General features: G+C 45.9%; 1 protein-coding gene across 1 annotated transcript in view; it reads left to right on the top strand.

Moving 5' to 3' along the window:
* The window catches only part of LOC115553647 (RNA-binding motif, single-stranded-interacting protein 3), a 127,206-nt gene that overhangs the window by 39,068 nt on the left and 63,428 nt on the right, over nt 1-24,710 (top strand). Inside the window, 2 exon segments of the mRNA XM_030370079.1 lie at nt 11,183-11,241; nt 17,986-18,077. Of these exon segments, the coding sequence (XP_030225939.1) occupies nt 11,183-11,241; nt 17,986-18,077 (151 nt within the window).

Here is a 24,710-nt window from a genome sequence, read left to right as displayed (position 1 = left end):
GAGTGCCCCTAGTGGACCGACCTGGTAGTGGCCGGTGGCTTGGCGGCCACCAAGCTGCTGCGGTTTCCCAGTCGCCCCCGGGCACACAGCAGAGGGCCTGTGACAAACGAGGGCCAATAAAGGTGTCATTAGAGGGGCAGTCAGTGTGCCAAGCAGCCAGTAACATTTGGGAAAAGGTCAGTAGGGGAGAGTGATGGGTGCACTGGGGGGGGAAGTGGTGGGGGACGGGGTTTTGGTGGGAGATGGTGCCAGAGATGGGTGTGTGATGGCTTGATTGTGTGTGTGTGTGTGTGTGTGTGTGTGTGTGTGTGTGTGTGTGTGTGTGTGTGTGTGTGTGTGTGTGTGTGTGTGTGTGTGAGTGTGTGTTTGTGTGTGTGAGTGAGTGTGCTTGCGCGCGTTTGTGTGGGTTTGTGATGCTCACATTATTATTTTGTAAGTGCTTTGTTGAATTTTATAGAAAAGTATAAGACAACAATAAACAAAAAACAAACCCCAAAACAGAAAAAGGCAGTTATTTGGTTACAGTAACGTGTCGGGCATTAGTACAACGATGACAGATGAATGGTACAAGACCATCAGATTCTTGTTAAGGTTAGGTTGCTCCCTGTGGATATATGCCCAAGAAAGTAGTCCCATTGTACTTCAACCATGTAATATCTGCAATGCTTACTAAGTTACTAAACTTATAGAAATGCATAGAAGATACAGGATAGCCACTCCTTACAGGCTCATTCTTTATTGAGCCAGACACACATTCAAGCACACAAACACACACGCACAAACAGACAGACACACGCACATAAACACACACCCTCGAGCACAGACTTGCACACACACAGACACACACACCGAACAGACACACAAACAGACAAGGTACTATCTCAATGTCCTTCTCATTCCTACTGTCACCAAGAGTCAACCATTCTGCTTTGCCCCCTTCCCTTATCAATCCATCCACCACCGCACCTAACTCGCGCACACACACACACACACACACGCACACACACGCACGCACACACACACACACACACACACACACACACACACACACACACACACATACACACACACATGCACACACACACACACACACTCACAAACACACTCACGCAAACACACACACACATATACATATATGCGCGCACACACGCCAGCACCCCAACCATGTCTTGGTCTCAGTGCCAGTTCCCAGAGTGTCAGCAAAAAGTGCTGTTGTCAGCTGACATTTCCAATCACTCCCCCGACCGCCCAAACTATGGACACACTTTTAATGTCTGGGGACGGCCTGGAACGCTTCTGGAATCCAAAGCAGAGAGCAAGGGCAATTTATCTCTCTCTCTTTTTCTCTCTTCTCTCTCTCTTTCTCTGTCTCTCTCCTTATCTCGCTGTCTCGATCTGTGGGTCTGTCTCTCTCCCTCTGTCACTCTCTCTCTCTCTCTCTCTCTCTCTCTCTCTCTCTCTCTCTCTCTCTCTCTCTCTCTCTCTCTCTCTCTCTCTTTCTTTTGCTCTGTCTCTCTTTCTCTCTTGCTCTCTGTCTCTCTCTTGCTCTCTGTCTCTCCTTATCCGTCTCTCTTTCGATCTGTCTGTCTGTCTGTCTTTCACTCTCTTTCTCTCACTCCCTCTTTCTCCCTCTCTCTGTCTCTCTCCCTCTCTCTCCCTCTCCCTCTCTCTCTGTCTATCTCTGGCTCTCTTTTTCTCTGTCTCTCTCTCTCTGTCTCTCTCCCTCCCTCTCTCTCTCTCTTTGTCTCAGTCTCCTTCTGTCTCTCTCTTTCTCTATCTTTCTTTCGCCACAAAGTCATCCTCTCCCTCTAATCTGTTGTCTTGCTCACCCTGTTGCTTCATCTGTCTCTCTCTCTTTCTGTCTGTCCATCTATCCCTCTGTCTTTCTGTCCGTCTGTCTCTCATTTCTGTTACCTCTATTTCTCATCTATGGCTTCATATTGTCGGGGTTGTATGATTTCGGACGGCTTAATGTTTAAGACAGTTCTGAGGTATTAATTAAATTAAATTGCTTCACAGGTTTATGATGATGAGTTAATCTCGGAAATTCAGGACAGACCGACCCAAGGCATGCTATAAAACACCCTCCGGACAGTGGATTTGGCTTTTTTATTTTCTTACATGATCCGAAGTAAATCTACCTCGTTAGGTTAGTTTGTTAACCGTCTTTCAAGCTAATGGCCTTATATATGTTATTTTAAGTAATCTATATTTGAAGGAATTTATATTTAGCAGATTCAAAAGAAATGTACCTTTGTAATATTTCGTTTCAAATAATTTTTGGTAATTATTGCAGGGAAGGAAGTGCTTTTCCCGTCTGAAAAGATAGCTATCTTTATGAACTTTCAAACTGGCACTTTTTATAAAGTTTCCAACAGGAGCCAAATGAAAATGTCTTATGAATAAATGATAGTATTAATACATGTAATTGGAAACCCTGGAAGGCAACGAGTGTGGCGAATAGAGGTTTAATGAACTTCTTTACGATGGTCTTTTAATTCCAGCCTCGTCGCGCGAGTCAAACCAAACTGTAACTTCTCATGATTCTCTGCTCACTGTTTCGATCATTTTAATACCACTCTGGGTTTCTTACACGCCATCTACCACACACGGACACGCCTCGTGTGAACACGTATGTTAATATCCTCACATTAGGATATCCATTCATAACACGGTGATACGTTTATGAAAGAAAAAAGAGAAAAGTACACCTATCTCCCCCATGCTAGTCTGTTATCTTTAATGCCACTAATTCTGGAATCCGCTTAGCGACTAGCCGTAGCGACTTTCTTTAGGAGCCCTGTTCAGTGTAGCCTTTAAAAAAAAGCAGAGAAATGAGAGTCTGGCTACATTCACGGCACATTACATTCTCATCACAGTGAAAGGCTCCAGAATGTCAGCTCCCTTTTCTTCCATACTTTGTGGCTGAAAGATGCTAAAGGACACGTTGGAATGCTAGCGCTTCACAAGAAGCCTCCTCAGTGGATTCCTCTCTTTCTCTCTCTCTCTTTCTCTCTCTAGCTGGTGGTCTGTGTGTTTGTGTGTTTGTGTGTGTGTGTGTGTGTGTGTGTGTGTGTGTGTGTGTGTGTGTGTGTGTGTGTGTGTGTGTGTGTGTGTGTGTGCGTGTGTGTGTGTGTGTGTGTGTGTGTGTGTGTCTCTCTGTGTGTGTCTCTGTTCGTCTGTCTGTTCGTTTGTCTGTCGGCCTTGGTGTGTGTGTGTGTGTGTGTGTGTGTGTGTGTGTGTGTGTGTGTGTGTGTGTGTTTGTATGTGATCGCACGTCTGTCTGTCTGTCTGTCTGTCTGTCTGTGTGTGTGTGTGTGTGTGTGTGTGTGTGTGTGTGTGTGTGTGTACGTGCGCGCGTGTGCAACAAGACAAAATAGCAGAATCCAAATACAGAGGCATACATATGGACTTGAAACCCTTTCACGTCTTGATGATTTATGAGACAGATGTATGGGATACAACACAAATGGACACGGTAATAAAAAGCCTACACAAATGAGGTCGCAGCACATGAATGAATGTGATGAATGAACCGTTCACAAAGACAAACACACATAATGCAAAAAAGTAGTCAGTATCTAAACATTCTTTAATGATGTGAAATCTTTTATCGAATCACTGTTCTTTTGAAATACATTGGAGTCTGAATGTGTTTTTAGCAGCGATTGCAAATGTTTATTGACATGAGACACGTACTAATTGTAAATACATTCCTACGAAAACGCAAACCCCAGGGTACCTCGTTACCTCGTTTGATCCGAAAATGTTATTTTGAAAATGGACAGCTATTTGTGGTGAACTCTTGAAACGAATGCAACAACTCTTTGGGAACCCGCAGTGTACGATGTTTGTCCTCTCCTGGAAAAATAAGCCAATAGGCCATCATTGTCAAAGTGTGATTAATGAAAAATCGAAATACTTCCTTATTGAGACCAAATGCGGTCAACCACACATTATAATGGCCGAAGCCCGATCCCAAAGTTTAAGCCCTCCAATGAGGGTTAGGAAAATTGGCTTTTGGACATAATTGTCTATTTAACTCCTAACCACTTGGCAGGTGAAATTCTCTGATCGGCTAAGTGTGTGGGATGATTGGGACCCACAATATTTCAGTCATTCATCCCAGGCACTCAATTGGTTCTTGTACTGTGATCGGCGCTAAATAATTGAGTCAAATAGGAACGGACGTAGACAAACCTTATTTGTGGAAGGGTTTAACCGGAAGCCAAGCCAGTGTGTAAACGGAGGAAGGAGATGCAAAATCCCATGATACCAGGTGCAGCCGACAGAGGGCGTTATTTAAAATCCTAAAGAATTATGGTTCAACTATTATTTCGGTAAACCAGCAACAGTGCTCAGCCACTGAATTCCTTGTGCGACAGATTTCCCCGAAACACCAACACCAGGGCAATGGAGCTAACAGCAGGGACTATCACAGACCTCTGTCTCTGGCACCCAGACACAGCTGCCACCACCACCACCACCTGCTGGTAGCCAATAGGGCTTGTCCTGTGCGATATCACATCGCAACGATTGTTGTTTAATAATTCATGTTGAAATGATATGCCATTATGGTGGGAGACGTTGTTGTGTTTTGAAACTGGCAGAGAGTTTCTCATGCTACGCTTGGCAAAAGAGTTTTCATTAGCCAAGGTTATAGTATTGTTTGGCTAGATCATGGATTTTTTTGAGGATTTTTTCCTCTCAAAATATGGTATTTTAGTATCGGCAACCACAATCCCCATAATGCATTCTGATGTACAAGCCCCATTGACTAATGCAGTGCTTCAATTGACATGGGAAACCACGGTACAATGTGGTGTGTTGTTTGAATGGCCTCCGATCTTAGGTGTGTGAATTTTTTACACTCTTTATCACCTGTTTACATTTTCCTATATGTATGAGCACATGTATGTGCTCTGTTCTCTAGCATTGCCCTTACAATGAGGAACACAAAATACATGTCCTAGCTCACAGGGGAGTTATTGTCCAAAGACATTGATTCCTTTCCTAGGAAGAAAGTGAAACAGAAATGACAAAGCAGAACATCTAGCCCTACACAGATGGGTTCTGAGGCAGTAGTGGCTTAGTGCAGGACTAAATTAATTACAAACAAGACCAAGGGGAAATCAAACAGTCAAAATATTGTTCAGGTTGGTTTACAAAGCTACACGGGTACCGTTGCTAGATGTTTGTTTGCTTGCTTGCTTGTTCCCGTTGTGTCAATTACGCCTCAATACGACTCTCAATACAACATATCAACTAGTGAAACAACAGCAAAAAATAAATAAATGAAAAAGGTTTCCACTAGAGAATCACTTTGGCCGATTAGTTTGTTTGCGTTAATGTGAACCCCTCAGTTTCACTGGTTGATCAGGTTGATAGGTTCATACGCACATAAGTGTGTACGTGTGTGATGATGGCACCATTGAAAAGCAATAGAATAGTGGAGTGCCAAGCCTTACCGTCTGCTTCTCTCTCTCTCTCTCTCTCTCTCTCTCTCTCTCTCTCTCTCTCTCTCTCTCTCTCTCTCTTCCACTCTCTTGTGCATGTTTAATGTATTTGAAAAGATTTTCGGAGAGTCTCATGTGACACTGCCATTGGTTCAAGTGCAGGTCAAAGATATTTCAACCTGCTCTGGGCAGCTGCTGGAACCATTGAAGACAAAAGCGGGAGCGAGAGAACAAGAAATAAATTAAAAGGAGAGAGAGACGGGAGGAGAACCGTGAGGGCCGGCTCCTAGGATTCAGCTGGACTCAATCAGAATGAAACCCATTCTGTATTTTTGTAATTCTACCAATCCTCCCTCACCACTCGGGGTCATTTTCCTCACAATAGTGGAATACAGAAGCTGGTTGGGAGAAAATGCAATTTTGCCGTTGAATGACCTTCCCTGTGACCTTTGGGACTGTTGTTGCACTGTTGAGATTGGATTGAGGTTGTTTTTCCCCTCCTCACTAATCTCTTGCACGCCTCTCGCTTCCCTCTCTTTTTTATCCGCTGAATTCATGAAGTCCAGCTGCTTGGGTTCTCAAGCTTATTTATAGAACTTTAAACGCGACCGAGTTAGTGCGAGTTAGCACGCGAGTGCGGCACTTCAAAAGCCCCGGAAGACAACAACTAGAAGCCACAGAAACAGAACGTCAAGTTACTTTTAATCTTTGTTTTATCTATACATACATTCAGTCTACGTCAGAATTGACATAACTTTCATACGGATTGAAGGTATATATTATCATAACCATTAACATTTAAGGCAATAAGTACATTTGTCAGAAGAAGAGAAACAATATATGTCACTTCAGTAAAGATATTCATAGAAACAAGTGCCAAGCACTTACAATTGTTAGATGAACCCATTCTCTATACAACAAAGATAGCTAGGATAAGATGCTATACGATGCTTAGTATTATTTTTAAGAGCAAGGACGTACAACATATAATAAGTGTGTACATTAATCGCAAGCTTATCATATAAACATCTACCATACAAATGGTATAAATATAAGCAAATGATACATCCAAAAGCAGTTGAATCACCATGATGCTCATAGGTTTTATGTCAGTTCATAAATCTGTGGTTCTTAAGCATTCAGGGAGACTATTGCACTATTGTATCATGCCGCCAGAGAACAGCCATATAGCTGAATAGTTTTGGCGAAGAATGTTTGATGGCTATCTGCTTGTGGTGGGTGGGCCTGGTTGGCCTAGCAGTGTTGTAGGGGATTAGGAGTCCTGAAACGCAGCCAGGAGGGTGGACCATGCGGAACTTCAAAAAAAAACATTTTGGAAGAATAATTGTGGAACGAAATGGAGGGGGGAGGGGGTGAGCCAGCGTAATGATGCCAAGGTTTCAGTATGGAGAGTTTCACTTTATTATTTACTGAACTTTGTTCTTTTGGGCCAGAGATCCAGCCCCGCCTTTAGCACAAAGTGTAGATCGTAGATAGACATCCGATCGTCCACGTTGACACCGGCCAAACACAGATTACGATAACACTCAAGTGTCTCTCGTTGGCAGTTTGAGAAGAGACGAAATCGCCCTGATTCTGGAGATAATTCTCTCCCGGATGAGGCGAGGGTCTCCCCACTGATCTGCCATGGAAACATGGCTTTTGAATTCAGATTTTTCTAGTCGTCGCGGACACTCAATGCCTCTCGTTCAGCCTCTTGTTCACATTTGTCCGTTGCCAGACGACCTAAAGACGTCAGAATGCTGCGTTGTAACCCAGTTGGCCCTTTGTAATGTGATCTCCATCTTATTTCCATTAGCCTCGAGAATGCTGGGCTGCTCAACATTTAATGTTGTGTTTTGGCATTTCCTGAGCCCGGTAAGTCATTAGGGTAGAGCTGGAGTCAGAGCAGTATCACCTGCATAACAATGAAACAAGGTTCTGCATCTACACATAACGATACCCGCTGGATGCGGGGGTGGATGTTAAGCGAGCTGCATTTCCACCGTCCTTCTCTTAACAATTTGTGTTTCCTTAAAAGAGCTTTTACAACGCACAGGCCTCACATGAACCCCATACGTTAGTATGGCGCTTATAGCGGCAGCGGAGACCTTCGAGAGCTGACAGCCAGCTCACATGGTGAACAGTTGGAACAGTAAGTTGGGTGTTATGCTCAAGGACACCTTGCTCCGTAGTCCCAGGGAGCCCGGATCCAACAAACAGCTCCTCAGCTTCCACGGATCTGCTGCGTCCCCTGAGAGACCCCCAGCCCGTATAGAGTGGGAACCCTAATGTTCAGCCCAGAGGGAGCCCGTGGATAACATCTGCAGGGGAGGATGATGTTGCCTGTAAAGACGGTAAACTGTTGAATATGGAAGAGCTGGAAGATCGTAAAAAAAACGTTTTTTTATAACATTCTGGGGGGAAATAGATCTCAACAATGCTATCTGTGGTGTGCAAGTAGATTACGATGCAAAAATGAACACGAGCAGGTTTGCACACACGCACACACACATAAACAAACACATCTAAACAAGCTTGGGGGAATTGTATCACACAGGGGGTACAATGTTATTAACTAGATCCTCACCCAATTTGTCACGTTTCTATTGCATGTGTAGAAACGTGGCAAATTCGATCAATCAAGAATAATTCTTGAAAGAGTATAGGAATACGATGTCCCAGCTTTGTTTACCTACATTTTCAACATAGACCATACTGATACACCACAATGCACTTGAACGATAATGATGTTTAAATAGGTACAGCAGTGGCATGCATTCAGAAGCCTTCATACCGGCAGATTTTGTAGTGTAGGTATGTGATTACCGCTCCAGTGTTTTTTTTCTCTCTCTCTCTCTCTCTCTCTCTCTCTCTCTCTCTCTCTCTCTCTCTCTCTCTCTCTCCCTCTCCCTCTCCCCCTCCCCCTCCCTCTCTCTCTCTCTGTCTCTGTCTCTCTCTCTCTCTCTCTCTCTCTCTCTCTCTCTCTCTCTCTCTCTCTCTCTCTCTCTCTCTCTCTCTCTGTCTCCCTCTGCCTTTGTGTGTGTGTATGTTTGCCTGTGTGCGTGCAGGATGGTGTCTATGCGTTTGTTTTTGCATGTGTGCATGTGTGTGTGGGTTGCTGCGGGGTTGTGTGCGTGTATACATGCATGCATGTGTGTGTTTTTGCATGCCTGAGTGCGTGGGTGGGTACTTCTATACGTGCGTGTGTGTCTGTGTGCATGGGTGTGCATGGAAGTTTATGTGTGCCTGAGTGCGTGGGTGGGTCTGTGTGTATGTACGGGGTGGGTGCGTGCATGGATGTGTGTGCGTGTGTGGCTGTGTGCGTGGGTGTGTGCGTGTATACGTGTGTGTGTGTGGGTTGGCGTGTATGTGTGGGTGGGTTGGTATGCGTGTGCGTTTGTGGGTTGGTGTATGTGTGGGTTGGTGTGTGTGTGTGCTTGGGTGGGTGCGTGTGTTTCTGTGCGTGCCTGCGTGGGTGCGTGCCGGGCTTTGATGAAACATCTTGTTTTCCCTGTGCCGGGGAGCTCTGGGCTGCTTCCCGGGCCTGGGGATGAAGGCCTTGTTTACCGCCCGGCCCAGGCGGCGCAAACAAGGTCACCGGGATTAACGATTCCATTTATTTTAGGGTATTCGTGTGTGCGTGCTTGTGTGTGTGTTTGTGTGTTTTATTAAACTGTCAAAAATCCAAAGTCATTACTCTCAAATATCCTCTGAAATCCCGCGTGGACTCTGGGTGAGGGTTCAGCTCCGGGAGCACATGGTGGTACTGGGAACGGCGGTGGCGTAGGGAGGGGGCAGGGAGGGGGGGGAGGGCTGTCACGTTAGGAGATCACAGCCTCTTTAAGACCGCTTTCTCATGTCTTAGTTTCAAAGTTCTCCCGCGTCTCGGGGCGAGCTTGATGTGAGCCTGTCAGATGAGTTCATGTCTCTCTCCACCCCCTCCCCCTACTCCCCCTTTCCCGTCTCCCCCCCCCCCCCCTCTCCCCCCCACTCCCCCATTGACGGAAACAGTTGGGCCGACAGACTCGCTCTCAAGCCGGTGACAGTTTAATGATCTCTTCTTTATTAAACACCCCTCCTCCCTGTTCTATCACTCCATCGCTCCCTGGCTGTTAAAAAAAGAAAACCTCCCCTCTCCTCCTCCCGTCACTCGTCGCCTGTGCCCGTCATCTCTTAATCTCTCCTCAATGTGCTTTCCTTGTTTCTCCTTCCACCTTCTCCTCTTCTGCCAGTGCTCCCCTCTCTGTGGTGGGTTAACCCTCTCTCTCTCTCTCTCTCTCTCTCTCTCCCCATCTATCTCTCTATCTATCTCTCTCTCTCTCTCTCTCTCTCTCACTCACTCACTCACTCACTCACTCACTCACTCACTCACTCACTCACTCACTCACTCTCTCTCTCTCTCTCTCTCTCTCTCTCTCTCTCTCTCTCTCTCTCTCTCTCGCTTTCTTTCCCACCTACATTCCTCTTGGCTTTTGTTTTTCTCCTTCTCCTTCTTCTTATCAGTCGGAGAAGGTAATTCATTTCCAGGCTGGCAGAGGCAAATCAATTAGTCAGTCGGTCGGTAGGCCAGCCAGTCAGCAAGGCAGCCAGTCAGCTAGTCGTTCAGCCAGTCGCTGGGTAGATCTCGCCAGTCAGCCAGCTCGTCGCTCAGTCAGACGGTAAGTCTGTGAGGGTGCAGCAGTGTTAAAACATTAATTAAAAAAGGCCCATAAAGTGGCAGGCAGCCATCCAAGTACATAGTTGTGCCCTCGTCAAACCAATCAGCATCCTTGGTTCCTCTCTTTCCTTCAGCCTGTAGCTCTCTGGGATCTAGCACCACCTATCGCCCGTCTGAAATCTGCCTTCTGTTGCTCCACAGTCGAGTCCATCGCAATATTGGAAATATGGAGTTCATGCAAACTGTCAACACAAAATGTCTACTCTGATGAACTCTGAATAACCACAATAGCGAAACTGGGTGTTTCTATTTAATACGCCCATATGCCCTCCTTTCTGGGGTGTGTTCATTCTCTCTCTCTCGCTCTCTCCCTCCATCTCTCTCTTTCTCTCTCTCTCACCAAGGGAAGATACATGATAAGAAACTCTCTAACCTCTCAGCAGGGGATCTGGAGAATCAACAACAAGGCCAGAACAAACGAGAAATAATATCGCACCAAATAGTGGGAGAGCGAGAGCGAAGCGTCGTTAAGAACAGACGTTGTAGGGGGAGTGATGTTTTATTCAAAGATGTCACAATAATAATAATAATCATAATAATAAATGAAATTTATATAGCGCTTAATCTGGTACTCTAAGACGCTCTAATCCGACAATCGTCGGATTGATTTATATTTCTAAAGATGAATTCGGTTCATACATGTTATTGTCTATGGACCAGAGCGAGTGTGTGTTTTGAGGTCTTTTTTGGGGGGGGGGGGGGAAGTCAGTTTGTTGAATTGGAATTATTGTCCGGGAAACAAGAAATAAATACATTTGGAAGCCTGGGAGTAGCCCCGGTACATTACTGCATCGTTCATAATTCATCAGTCATGAAATTGTGTGTTTGGTTTGATTAACTGCGTCAGCGAGTCAACAACTCTCTGACACGACTTGAGACTGCCAGGCATTAGATGTTCATTAACAGATGCATCTCTTTTCTACCGTGTTTCAGCCGCACAGAATTACCCTGTTGGATGTTTTTTCACCTCATATTTGTCTCCTTTCTGTTTTTTTTTGTTTTGCAGCTACGGGAAAATCGTGTCAACAAAGGCCATCTTGGATAAGAACACGAATCAGTGCAAAGGTGAGTGGTGCTTCCTTTGCCTTCAGAAGCTGATAGTGCTGCGTAGTATTCGCCAGTCAAGGGATAAATATACAGCAGCAGTATCCCCAAGAAACAGGGTGACTACACATGACCTTCAGAGCTATTTCAGTCGTTTCAATACTAGCTATTTCGTGTCAGAAGGTGGATTCCTGGGCGCAACGGCTTGACCAAAAATAGTAAACTAAAGGAAACGTTATTAAGTTGGTTTTGTAAACAGGGCGGCCAGCCGTGGGTTGATCTTTGATAGGCTGTGTACAAGGGGGTGGAGGCACAGACGGACATGTTACGACGCGATGAGTGGGAAAGTTAAACCTGCCAGGGCGGACATGTTGTCTGCAGACACACACTAATGCAATCAGTGCAAGGGGAAGTCGGGTTGATTACATTTGGATGGTGAATAACAAATAAACTTAATAACAACGCTGCACTTTTTGCCATACTTTGTTTGATGGCTGAATAATAACTCAATGCGTTGGAGTGAGTCATTAGCCATTCACGGTGTCATTAGCCATTCACGGCGTCATTAGCCATTCATGGTGTCATTAGCCATTCATGGTGTCATCCGTGGTTCACCGTCCTCGACCAACCAGTCCAGCAACGCGGGAGAGTATCAGGCCCTCATAAAACCACCGCCGTCAGCGCATCACCGTTGCGTCGTCGAGTTCTCGTCTTGAACGATAGGCCGCCAATTGTCTTCTTTGACGTTGTGTCACTTGATGTTTTGTCACGCTCCGCGCCAGATGATTTCCCAATTGCACAGCAATTACACTTACACTGGAGGAGCGCAAGTACGCCCCCGCTCCCCCCCCCCGAGCATGACACCGCCACGGCCTTCATCGCTTAACCGGCCGCAACAATGACGACCGTATGTTTCAAATAGAGCTCACAGCAGGGGGGTGTCGGGGCGGTGGTGGGGGGTGGTGGGGGCAGTGGGTAAATCAGCGGCTTATGCTCTATTTGAGGGTCCGCCTGATTGTTTGAGAGCTCTGAACTGAGCCCTAATCACTGTGATTGTGCACTCGTGGAGAGGCACCGCGGCGCGCGTCTCGTCTCGGCCGTGATTGGGCGCACGGTGTCTGCCCCAGCTCCACTCCACTGGAGCGCTCCACTCCAGCCCGGGTCTTCAGACACGCCAGCGGGGCTGACGGAAGCAGCAGCTTCTGAGCAGCGCGAGCCGCGCAATCAGGCCCGTCTGTAGCGCCAACGGATGAGCACTTTAGACTGATAAAAGGGAGGCATGGTGGGTTGTGTTTTTTGTTTTTTTTGTATTAGGATGAAATCCGATCGACTGACTTTGACTTTGAATGCGATGGAATGATGTTTCTTTGAGTTGAGGTTAAAGTAACACGTTGGGAGTTGTTGAAATCACATATTTTTTCACTGTAACATATTTTTATCGTGAGATAGGAAGACAGGAAGGTGTGGGAGATATAGGGGAAGACGACCAGCGAAGGACCATGGGCAGGAATCAAACCCCTGTCGCTGCGGTAAGGACTAGGCCGTAATGGTACACGCTCTACCCGGTGAAGCACCGACGCGCCCAAACACTGTTGATTTTAATGAAATCCAAACCATCGCCATATCTACTCTGGGTTTACAAGTTTAGAAGGGTTTACTGTGATCTGTCTGGAGTCCAGTGGTACTCATTGATCCTGCGTGCCGAGGTGGGAGAGGGACTACCATGTTTGTGTAGCTCACAGACATAAAAGATGGATTTGATTTACATACTGTAATTGCTCTGCTAAATATTGCAGTGCTGCGGTTTATTAAAGTATTCTCATTATTGTTTGTTTGGCCATGATTCGCTGGCGACTTACACCCCATTTAAATGAACTCCTTCACTGAAGTTGGTGAGTGTGTTGGTGTGGGGGGATTTATGAGAATATGATTAAAGGGTTTGTGGAGGGTGTAGGGAAAGGGGTACTCACACGGTCGCAGACAGTGTGCTAACAGCGTCCACAGTGCTCTCAGTTTCATTATCACTTCAACCATTGATTTAGTCCAGGAGATCTCAATCTGGCCGACATAAATACAGAGAGCCCTGGGTTTCAGCGGGTGCCAGCTCATTGTGGAAACACAGAGGTTTCCGGTCTATTAGTCTTAGTTGTTTTGCTTACGAAGGTTCCTAAACTAAGTGAAATGACTTAGAAGTGTCTAAGTGGCCGCCCATGGTAAGTGCTGGTGACATGCTCTTAATGCTGAGGAATCGCCTGTTTGGGCCGTTCTCGGAAATCAACGATCAACATGACAACATCCTCGGTCGCATAATGACGTAGATCGGTGTAAGTGCTTTCGGATTCATTGAGCACTGCGGTGGTCCTTTTGATCATTTGACCGGAGCCAGAGACTGGGATCCAGTTAGCAGAGTGGCCGTGTCTTCGGGGAGGAGAGAGTAGGATGTAGAGAGGGAGAGGAAGAGGCAGAGGGAAGCCACTTTAGATTGTAAACGGCTTCCATTTCCCAAAGACATATAAGTGCGACTTAATAAATAAAAAAAGGTAACAATAATAGACCATTAATTAACATTGGTTCAAGCATTAATATACATTTACTAACAATTAACTGACTAACGTTAATTAAGTAACATTAATTAAGAGATAACTAATGATATCGTAATCATTTAGTACCAATGGTGTTCTTGTTTACTAATGGTGTTCATGTTAACTAATAAACATGAATAATAGCTAACACGGTTGGCAATTTATAAGAAGAAGTAGCAGCGTTTTAAAGTCCACACAATTACCATACAAATTGGACTACACATCAGTGTACAAGTCAGTGTTCAAATCAGAGCATAAATCGAAAAATCAAAAATGCATATACATTTTTATTCTTCGGTATTGAAGACGCAGGGCCTAATCCGGCCCTGCGCTGACAGGTAAATATCAATCTACGGCCCTTTATGAGACCAACAATAGGACAATGAAATGAAAGAAGTGAGTTACATAATGTTGTGCTATTATTGTCCCCTCTTCTTTGGTTCTCTGGAAATATCATTATCATGCCACCCAGAGGGGCTAGATACTTTCATCTGCGCTGAACTCAAAGACAAAGTAGAAAGTTCTGCTCAGGTTTCTGGGAAATATGGAAACTGCACTGCGCTTCAAAGGCAAGTTAAACAATTAGAAAACGTTCTCTGGGGTTTGACGTAGTCCGGCCATCGTTAATCCACCACTGGCTAAGGGAACAGTGGCAGCTAGCTACCTCACTGTTGCAGCAGCAGCAATGCTATGCTATGATGTGCTAGGCTATTATACATAATTTGCATTGCTAGCAAAACCTCCTCCATGAACTAACAAGGCCCCTTCATTCATTTTAAAGAGCGCGAAATACATGGGGTTTGTGCGTCTTTGTGTGTGTGTGTGCGTGTGTCTGTGTGTGTTTGTGTGTGTGTGGGTGTGTGTGTGTGTGTGTGGGGGGGGGTTATGACACACATTCCGAGACTTTTTATGAGTGAGTAGAATGTTATAAAGCCAGCAGACACATGCTACTTTGTAGCATGCTTGTTGCCTACTGCGCAGCTCTATCTAAGCTCAGAGTGGCTCTCCAATAACACTCATAGAGTGTCGCCTGTATCCTCAACACATTCTGTGATTGGTCCTTGCTATGGTTACCATGATAACCAGAAGGAAGGTTATTTGCACTGTTATTATCTTGTACGTCTTATTCAAAACAGGCACATTTTGGCACCTTCCCAGCGCAGGACAAAGACATGTTTGACACCTCGTCTCGCAGTCGAACCCTGTGGTTCTACTGAAAGCGTTTTCTGCTTTTCACCTAAGGATGGAGGACAAGGATAGCCGAGGGGATGGTTTACTGTTCTGGCCCCAGGGCAGGGCAGAACCGACCCACAGGGGAAGCAGTGTTTCCCATATGGGTCGGGACTGTTTGATCTTTGCAGGGTGTGGATGTGTTGAAAACAACGTCTGCAGAAAGCCTGTCTGCAAGGGAGGGGAAGAAAACCTCTGGATGTACTGTCTCTCAAGTCGAGGTCCCTGTCAGGTGCAAACGCCACATAAAAACATGATCGCTTGTGGTAGTGTGAGTGAGCCAGCATGCGATTTCTAGACTTTAGTCGCTCGTTCAAAGTATTTCAACAATCAATCTCAACAATCTATTGATTAAACTAGTTCAAATGGGTATGATAGGCGATATTAGGATTATGCATTGCGGAAAAGTATGTAGATATCTTTTCATGCAGCATGCATTTGCCGCATGACAACATCACTGGTGCATCTTGTGATGTGATTGGAGATGGGGATCGAGGCTTGCAGATGACAAGAAGACGACAATGCGACATCAAAGTCGCATCGTGTAAGACTGAGCCCCGCCCCGTTAGTAGGCGGAAGGTTTTCACAATAAAACAAATCAATAACAGTGTTCTGTCCACACTTACTGGATGTGTGAAGCCAACCAGCATAGATGGGCTGGCTGTGGGGCTTGAGTGGGAGGGATTCTGGGGTGTTGATAGTACGATTCTTGTCAACAATGCGCGGTACAAGCTGGCCAGAATTTTTCATTTGTAGAATATATTAGCTACAGGATGTGATTTTATCAATGACATCACTATCGATCAGTGTTGACTCCAGATGTGTCCAGGTCAATTTTAAAGATGGACCTAGCCACATTAACACATTAGCGTTGTAAGTAATACAACGTTTATGCTGGATCAATCTCCCAGGATCAAATATGTACATTTTCTATGCCAGAAGTTGTCTGGTGCCTTGTTATGCCCATAAGGGCGGGTAGTTACTATCGGGGGTCTGTTGCTAGGATGCCGTGGGGTCTTCAAGCTAACGTTCTGCGACACTTGCCTGATTCGATGGGATTAAGGTGTGATTTGTGTTATGGTGTAGTTATTTTGGTATTCAAAGTATGACAAATGTATGCACAGAGAACCGTGAAGGAGTGGACTGTGGACACTTAAAGCGACACACAATGAGGGCCTCACATTCACCCATTCATACACACATTCATAAACACATTCAACGCAGGTCACAATCAAGGCGTGTCTCGCTCGGGGACACCTCAAATCTTTGCTAGGAGGAGGAACTTGGGACCCGACACCAACCTCCTGGTTGCCAGGCGACCTGCTCTGCCTCCTGTCTACTTTAATAACTCTTCATCGCTGCCACGAGGGAGGAGGCGGGGGGTTAGTGGGGGGTAAATGTGACGGTGGAGTCCAGCAGCACTCATCGACTCAGATGTGTTTGGTTTGCCTGACTTTCGTTTTTGGCTAAACGGCGGGCTTCTCATTAGCGTGTTTCATAAATAAATATGTGTGCACGGGCTGGGCAGATCTCTGCAGCCCCGATGCCTTTGAACAATAAAACACAGATCTGCTTATGAGCAGAACAGAGTGTGCATCCAAACACTGCAAAAAAGAAAGCGAGCAAACAGATGTTCCTGGCAGCGAGGCGAGACGGAGAGATGAAGAGGGATACGTGACAAAAGAGGGACACAGCGAGAGCGGCGGAGGGAGGGAGGAAGAAAGAACCGATGCTGAAAATATTTACATTCCACGTTGTAATTAATGAGCCTCCTTAATTGTCGATTGGAATTTGAAACGCTCCCGTTCCCTTTTTTCCTTTGCTGGCGTCCTGGCGGGTGTCCATGCACACGCGCACACACACCCATGCACACACGCACAAACATACACATACACACACACACACACACATACAATGACAATGTACAGAACAACAACGGACTATAATACATTTCAACACATCGAAAAACTCAAATGAGGTTGCACAGGAATAACACGGATAAAAAGCTTCACATCCTGAGGTGTGAAATGTCCATTCATTGATAACACACATAAGTACATTTTAAGGGGGCAGGGGGGAAATAAAGCCTTTGAGGGTGCACGGCCTCAGAAAGAGCTTATGGTCCGTGAAATGGCAAAAAAACGATAGCTTTTGACATCTGTTCCGGTCTTCAAGGCAAAACACACATCACCTCAGACAGTGAGAGACCTTGGCGCTAAGCTCCTGTGAAGAAAGGCCAAATTCCAAGACGACGTGCCTGAATATCCCTGAAGTTCAAACAGTTCGGAGCCCGCTGGAATCGAAGTGTTTTCAGGCAAAACTGCCGATTCAGCATTCTGCGCTGCCCCCTTATTATTCCTTGCTCATTTATCCACGCTTGGTGTGCACAAGTGTGCATGGGTATTTACCCACAGGACCCCCCTTTGTAAGGGGCATTATGGAATGCATGTCAGTCCCATACAGACTGTGGTGGGAGAGATGGAAGGGAGTTGGAGGTCGCACGCATTTTAAATGTCTCACACGTTCAATAATTATATGATGGCGATTGTTATTCTGTGCGTCTGTTACGGCAGTCTCACGCTCTGTGCTGTTTCTCACCTTATTCCTTATTGTCCCCTGTGTGTCTGTGTGTGTGTGTCTGGCTGTGTTTGTGTGTCTCTGTGTATTGTGTGTCTGTGTGTCCGTGCGTGTGTGTCTGTCTGTCTGTCTGTGTTTGTGTGTGTGTGTTTGTGTCTCCCTGTGTGTATCTGTATGTGTGTGTGTGTGTGTGTGTGTGTATCTGTGTGTCTCTGTTTGTGTGTGTGTGTGTGTCTCTGTGTGTCCGTGCGTGTGTGTCTGTCTGTCTGTGTTTGTGTGTGTGTGTTGGTGTCTCCCTGTCTGTGTGTGTGTGTGTGTGTGTGTGTGTGTGTGTGTGTGTGTGTGTGTGTGTGTGTGTATCTGTGTGTGTGTCTAGGCTACGGCTTCGTGGACTTTGACAGCCCTGCGGCGGCCCAGAAGGCCGTAGCTTCCCTGAAAGCCAGCGGGGTTCAGGCGCAGATGGCCAAGGTAGGAGACCTGAGAGGGACCCGCATCACCAGCCCGCCCGCTGCTGTCACTCCCGCCCTACTCCTCTCCTCACCCCTCCTCACCCCTCCTCACCCGTCCTCACCCTCTCATCACCCCTTCTCACCCCCTGTCTCTCTCCAACACACCTGCAACACCATTCTCCTGCGCAAAAACCGTGTTCATGAAATCTCTTGTTTGTGTGTGCGTGCGTGATTGTGTGCCTGTGTGTGCGTGTGTTACTGTCTGTGTTTAGGAAGTGCACAAAAAACAAACATTCTCACTTCGGCTGCACCACTTGCCATGATTGCGCGTGTGTGTGTGTATGTCTGTGCGTGTGCGTGTGTGCACCCGTGTTGATCCATCTCCACACTCCTGTCGGCGTTGCCCGTGTGTTTCCATGTCTGTGGACGCCCACGTGTGTGCGCGTGCCTGCGGCTGAGGTGCACAGTTCCGGGGCCCCCGTTCTGTTTACAGCGGTACATTTGTATGCGTCGGGCTGCGGCTCGGTGGCCCTGAGTGGCTGCGTCCCTCAAGCTCGTCAAGGACGTCACTCACACACCCGCAATCAGACACACGCGGCCCTCTGCAACAAGTGCCTGGATGGAGGCGGAGGGGCGTGTGTGCATTGGTTGATACGGGACAATGCCTGATGAGCACTGGGGAAGAATACAATTTAAAATATTGCGTGCGTGTCTCTGTGTGTGTGTGTCTGTCGGATAGAGAGAGAGAGAGACTGTGTGTGTGTTAGTGTGTGTGTGTGTGTGTTGGGTGTGTGTGTGTGTGTGTGTGTGTGTGTGTGTGTGTGTGTGTGTGTGTGTATATGTGTAGGAGAGTCAGTGTGTGTGTGTGTGTGTGTGGGTGTGTGTGTTTGTGTGTGTGTGTGTGTGTGTGTGTGTGTGTTTGTGTTTTTTTGTGTAGGGGAGAGAGAGACTGCGCATGTGTGTGTGTGTTTGTGAAGGAGAAAGTCACAGTTTATTTGTGTGTTTGTTTGTGTGTTTGTATGTTTATACATGTAGGAGAGTCATTGTCTGTTTGTGTGTGTGTATGTGTGTAGGAGAGTCAGTGTGTGTGTGCTTGTATGTGTGTAGGAGAGTCAGTGTGTGTCTGTGTGTGAATGTGTGTGTGTTTGTGATGTGTGAACTCATGGCGGATACAGTCTGGCTCGCTTTCGGAATCATTAAAACCACATCGCCACTGAGCTCCCCCGTTTATAAATTAAGGAGAATTGCAATTAAAACTGGCCGGTCTTCAGGCTCTGAGAGCATCCCATTGAATTACACATTACCAGCCTCGTCACTCACCTCTCTGCTGGCTTTAAACCTCTTTTCTCTCTCTCTCTCTCTCTCTCTCTCTCTCTCTCTCTCTCTCTCTCTCTCTCTCTCTCTCTCTCTCTCTCTCTCTTTCTGTCCCTCTCTTGCTCTCCCACTGTCTCTCTCCATCTCTCTCTCTCTCTCTCTCTCTCTCTCTCTCTCTCTCTCTCTCTCTCTCTCTCTCTCTCTCTCTCTCTCGCTCTCTCTCTTTCTCTGTCCCTCTCTTGCTCTCCCACTGTCTCTCTCTCTCTCTCTCTCTCTCTCTCTCTCTCTCTCTCTCTCTCTCTCTCTCTCTCTCTCTCTCTCTCTCTCTCTCTCTCTCTCTCTCTCTCTCTCTATGTCACTCTATCTTGCTCTCTCACTGTCTCTCTCAGACTCTCTTGGGCTCTCTCTCTCTTTCTTGCTCGCTCTTCCACTCGCTCTCTGTCCCTGTAGCTCTCTCCCCCTTGCTCTCTCCCCCTCCCCCTCGCTCCCTCACTTTCTCGCTCGCTCTCTTACTCTCTGGGGTGGCGTGTACGTTTGAATGAGCACTTTTGTTATATTAAACTACAGTGTGTAGATGAGTGTGTGTTTGGGGGTGAGGGGGGGGGGGGGGACTCCACTGAGATCTCCTGGGGTGCCGCTCGGTGGGATGAAAGATTCAACTCTGATTGGAGGAGAAAGCCCCCTGATGTCTCATGCTTGTAGTTCACGCTGCGGCTTCAGCTACTCACAATGATGTCTGATGCCAAAGGAGATGCTAGCGTAGCGCACGCTCAGGCTAACCACTTCACTTTCATATTGCCAGGGAAACTTAATTAGTTCTTGATTTCATAGTTAAGATGTGCCGCCACAAACGTGGTTGCACCCCATGGGCAAACAGAGCACACGTTCAGGAGGCGTTAATCTAGCTCTTGAATCTTAACGTCCTGTTTTAGCTCCACTTAAAGCATTTCTCTCTTGATTTTGCTTGAATCAAGATGCTGGTTTGTTTGGCAAGGGACATGTTAGTAGAGAGCGCACTGGTTTACCAACGTGGGGAGGAAATAACAGTTGTTGGTGAATAACAATTACCAGTTCAACACTTTGTCGGGCCTCAGAGATGCTGGGATCTGGCTGATCTGTAAAGAATAGCCATACACACACATACGTACACTGAGTTGTGCTTAAGAGTATAAAGAAATACAGGGAAATACATCCTACTTATAATTTGACGTGTTATCATGAGCTATTTCTGCCATGTGAGCAGTATATCTATATGTAACTAGTTTGAGCCTGATTCATGCTACCCTCTTTATATAAACTAGAGGTGATCTATTTCTATATCTCTGCATATTTCTAGCTCTGTATAGGACCATACTCTAAGACATTCAACAGAGTTTGCTCAGAGTATGCACAAATGTACACTTGTTGACCTATCAATACTCGGATAGAGCGATCGTTCCCTGTAACGCATTTTATTCCACATCAATATTTCATCCACTGCATTTCGTTTCGTTGTTGTTTTATTTACCCTTTTTTTGGGGGAGGATTTGACAGCGCTTATCAAGATGAAGTTGCCTACCGAGCCGGGGAAATTTGTCTGTCGTTGTGTTTGAGGATGAGGCGCACCCTTGTCTATCAAGCGCCAAAGCCGCACGCTAACTGGAGTCTTCTCATGAGGATGTGTTCTTCTTTTGCTTTAAAACTAAAACAGACAAGGAGAACACATACAAATGCCAGGCTATGCTTTATTCTTACCGATATCTTAAATGTGGCATTACAACTACCAGAGGTGATTCTAGGCTTTTACTTAGTTGTGTTTATTTTATTTATCCAATCCAGGACAACAAGCTGTTCCCCATTTCCTGTGTGTGTCTACCATATCTGTTCACCCAATTTTTGTGTTACTTGAATACCCAAGTGTGCGTCTGTGTGTGTGTCTGTGTGTTTTATCAGTTTGCCCGCGTGAGTGCATACATATATATATTAATTACGCTTGTGTGATAGATTTCAGAATTTCAATAGGCCTTGGAAGATTTGAGCAATTCAAGGTCACATTTCAGACTGGGGTCAAAGTTGACGTAGAGGTGAACTATAAGTAGCAGTGCCTATAGAGGCACAGCACAGACATCACTCCATGTTGGGGCACACACAACCTGTGCCGTCGCATTTTGACAGTTTTGCTCTATTTCCTCCTCTTCGCTTCACACTTTTTTTGTCACAGTTATTCGATCACTCTCTCCTTATCTCCTGGCTCTCTATCTACACAGTCTATCAATCTCTCAAACCCCTCTCTCCTTCCCTTTCCTGCTCATCGCAAGTAAGAAAGGGTGATGAGGATGAGAGAGAAAGAGAGAGAGAAGACAGACAGACAGACAGACAGACAGACAGACAGACAGACAGACAGACAGACAGACAGACAGACAGACAGACAGGCAGGCAGGCAGACAGGCAGGCAGGCAGGCAGGCAGGCAGACAGACAGACAGACAGACAGACAGACAGACAGACAGACAGACAGACAGACAGACAGACAGACCTACATAGAGGGAAGCAGACCGGGAGAAGAGTGAGTGGGAAAAGGTGCAGTTTTCAGTGGATCGAGATATTCAGTACAAAAAAGGCAGTCTCTCACGCACACATACACACACACACAAACACGCGCACATTGTATCCAGAGCTCTTGGCTTGGATGTCATTTATCAGTCCTGATTGAGCCCTATGTTCTGACCAGCTGTGTGCCTCTAATCCCAAATCTCCTTTATGCCTCCATTCTCTCTCTCTCTCACTCGCTCTGACTCTCTCTCTCTCTCTCTCTCTCTCTTGCTCTCCCACTGTCTCTCTCCATCTCTCTCTCTCTCTCTCTCTCTCTCTCTCTCTCTCTCTCTCTCTCTCCCTCTCTCTCTCCCTCTCTCACTCTCTCTCTCTCTCTCTTGCAATCTCTCTCTCTTTATCTTTGTTCCTGTCATACTTTCATGACATGCTGAAATGTTCTGTGTGTGCTTATGGCTTGTCAGCTGCCTGACACCTTTGTTCCCTGCTCTGTGTGTGTGTGCGTGTGTGCGTGGAACATGTGTGTGTGTGCATACACCAGCAGGTCATGCTGGGACACAAAACTAATGGTTAAAGACAAAAGGGTCTGTATCTATATAATATATATATATAGATACATCTATTTAATATCTCTCTTTTGTCTCTATCTTCTATCCTTTTACCCTTTATGTTTGTCTCGCCCTCATCCTCATGTACCTCATCCCACTCTCGCTCTCTTTCTCTCTCTCGCCCTGCTCCCTCGCGCTCACTCTCTCTCACTCTGTCTCTCCCACTCTGTCTCTCTCTCTCTCTCTCTCTCTCTCTCTCTCTCTCTCTCTCTCTCTCTCCCTCTCGCTCCCACTTTCGCTCCTTTCCTCTCTCTCCTCACTCTCACTCTTTTTTTGCCATAGCAGCCTAGTTTCACTAGACAAGTTTTAAGAGAATCCTTCCTCTTCTACCGTACGTCACATTTCAGAATTGTCCTCTGTCTAACCCTGCTAAAATATATATATATATATATAGAGAGAGTTAGAGAGAGAGAGAGAGAGAGAGAGAGAGAAATAAAAATAGATAGTGTATTATTTGAACATTACATTAACAGTAGGCTGTAATTTAAAGTAAATCATTTATAAAAGCAAAACAACACATCTAATTGTTGCTTAAGATAATTCAACAAAACTAAAAGAATCCTAGAAATAGTACCCCGAGTCTGAGTGTTTGTTTATTAAAATGTGTTGTTGGCCTCACTAACGAGAGAACCTTCAGCTCCCTATCGCGTAACCATGGATGCTGAAACGCTGACAGCTCATCTCAGAGGAGAGGAGAGGATGGATGACAGACAGGAACGTGCACATGATCTGCCGGGATGGAGGAACAGTGCGCCTGCTAAAAGGATGCGTGAGTCAGTTGGAATGATGCAAGACTTAGTATGAGGAGAACGAAAAAAAAAAAGTGATACGGACTGACTTTGCAAACAGAAATAAAACAAATGGGAACGATAAGGAAGTGAAGTCGACTGACTGGCGAATGTATACGTTGAAAGAACGGAAACGTATTGTCCTGCTAATGGTGTGGCAGACGATAAGAGGTAATCTTAGCTTTTGACCGTAATGGGTGCTAACACATATGGATTTCTATACAGCTTGTTTTCCCCCGAAAGGCCAAAAGATAAAGCGTTCCAGGTTGTGGATATACAGTGGAAAAACGTCTAATCCTCAAGGCCATAGCTGAAGGATTCAGATTGCATAAAGGAACCAGTCCAAAAGGGATACAATATCGATGTATTTAGCAGAGCTACACAGTTTATGCAGCAGGGTTACTGTGGTCATAAACAGTCAAAGCTACTAGCTGATTCTAAACAAGCGTTGGAAAAGGAAACAGAAACACTTAGAGGAATGAAAGATAAGATTGAGCTGAAAAACAATACTGCTCCACGTTCCACAAGGCTAAGTTCCTTATGCAGTTTGGCCGCAAGTTGAAGAAGAATTTGAGATCTCCACTTAGAGCTTTCTGTCTGAGTGGAGTGGAGTGGAAGGTGCAATACCCAAAGTTCCAGTCCAAAATAAAGTAATCCAGTGCTCAGCACAATGCAATATTCACTGTCTCGCATTGAAGACACATTTTCTTCCTTTGCCGGAGGGGAACATTTCTCAAAGACCTTCGAACATTTCTCAAAGACTGATCTGGCCTTAGATATCTGCAAATGGAGAAAGAGCCATTTTGTGATCGGAATAGCACTGGCTCCCGCTATTTTTGTCGAAGCGCAATGGACAAGGTACCGCATTGGATGCCAGACAACACTTACAAATCTACAACAAGTGCTCACCAGGCTCGGGCTTAAGGGCTCTTCTAATGGCCCTTACACACCAACCAGATTATAGGTCGTCGGACATTCTGGCGAGAAATGGCAGTCGGACCGAATTGGTCATGGCCGATTCAACATCAACGGCACCGATCTCGCCAGACGACCGATAATCTGGTTGGTTTATAGGGTTTTTTATAAAAAGGGAAATATCCTACTTTAGACATGTAATAGACAAAGATGGCTTACACAAGTCACAAGACAAAATGGAGGCTGTACTTAAGGCATCTCAAGCCTGAAAACGTGTTGCAATTCTACGTCAGGCTTGTTACATGTTACACCCACTGAATACACTGTTACAGACCGGAATACTATTGAAGTGGACTGTAAGCTTTGAAAAAACTTTCAGAGCGACAAATTCACTTCAAACAGCAGAAGAGGTGCATGCTTGCTTTAAACCCTCCTGACCCCATCATGTTGGTTCTTGATGCTTCACCGTGCAGAATCAGTGCAGTATTCTAAGTTACCAG

This window comes from Gadus morhua, chromosome 11 (genome assembly GCF_902167405.1).
Source record: "Gadus morhua chromosome 11, gadMor3.0, whole genome shotgun sequence".
NCBI classification, from domain to species: Eukaryota; Metazoa; Chordata; class Actinopteri; order Gadiformes; family Gadidae; genus Gadus; species Gadus morhua.
The sequence above is the reverse complement of the archived record's forward strand: the minus strand, read 5'-3'. Positions and strand labels throughout refer to the sequence as shown.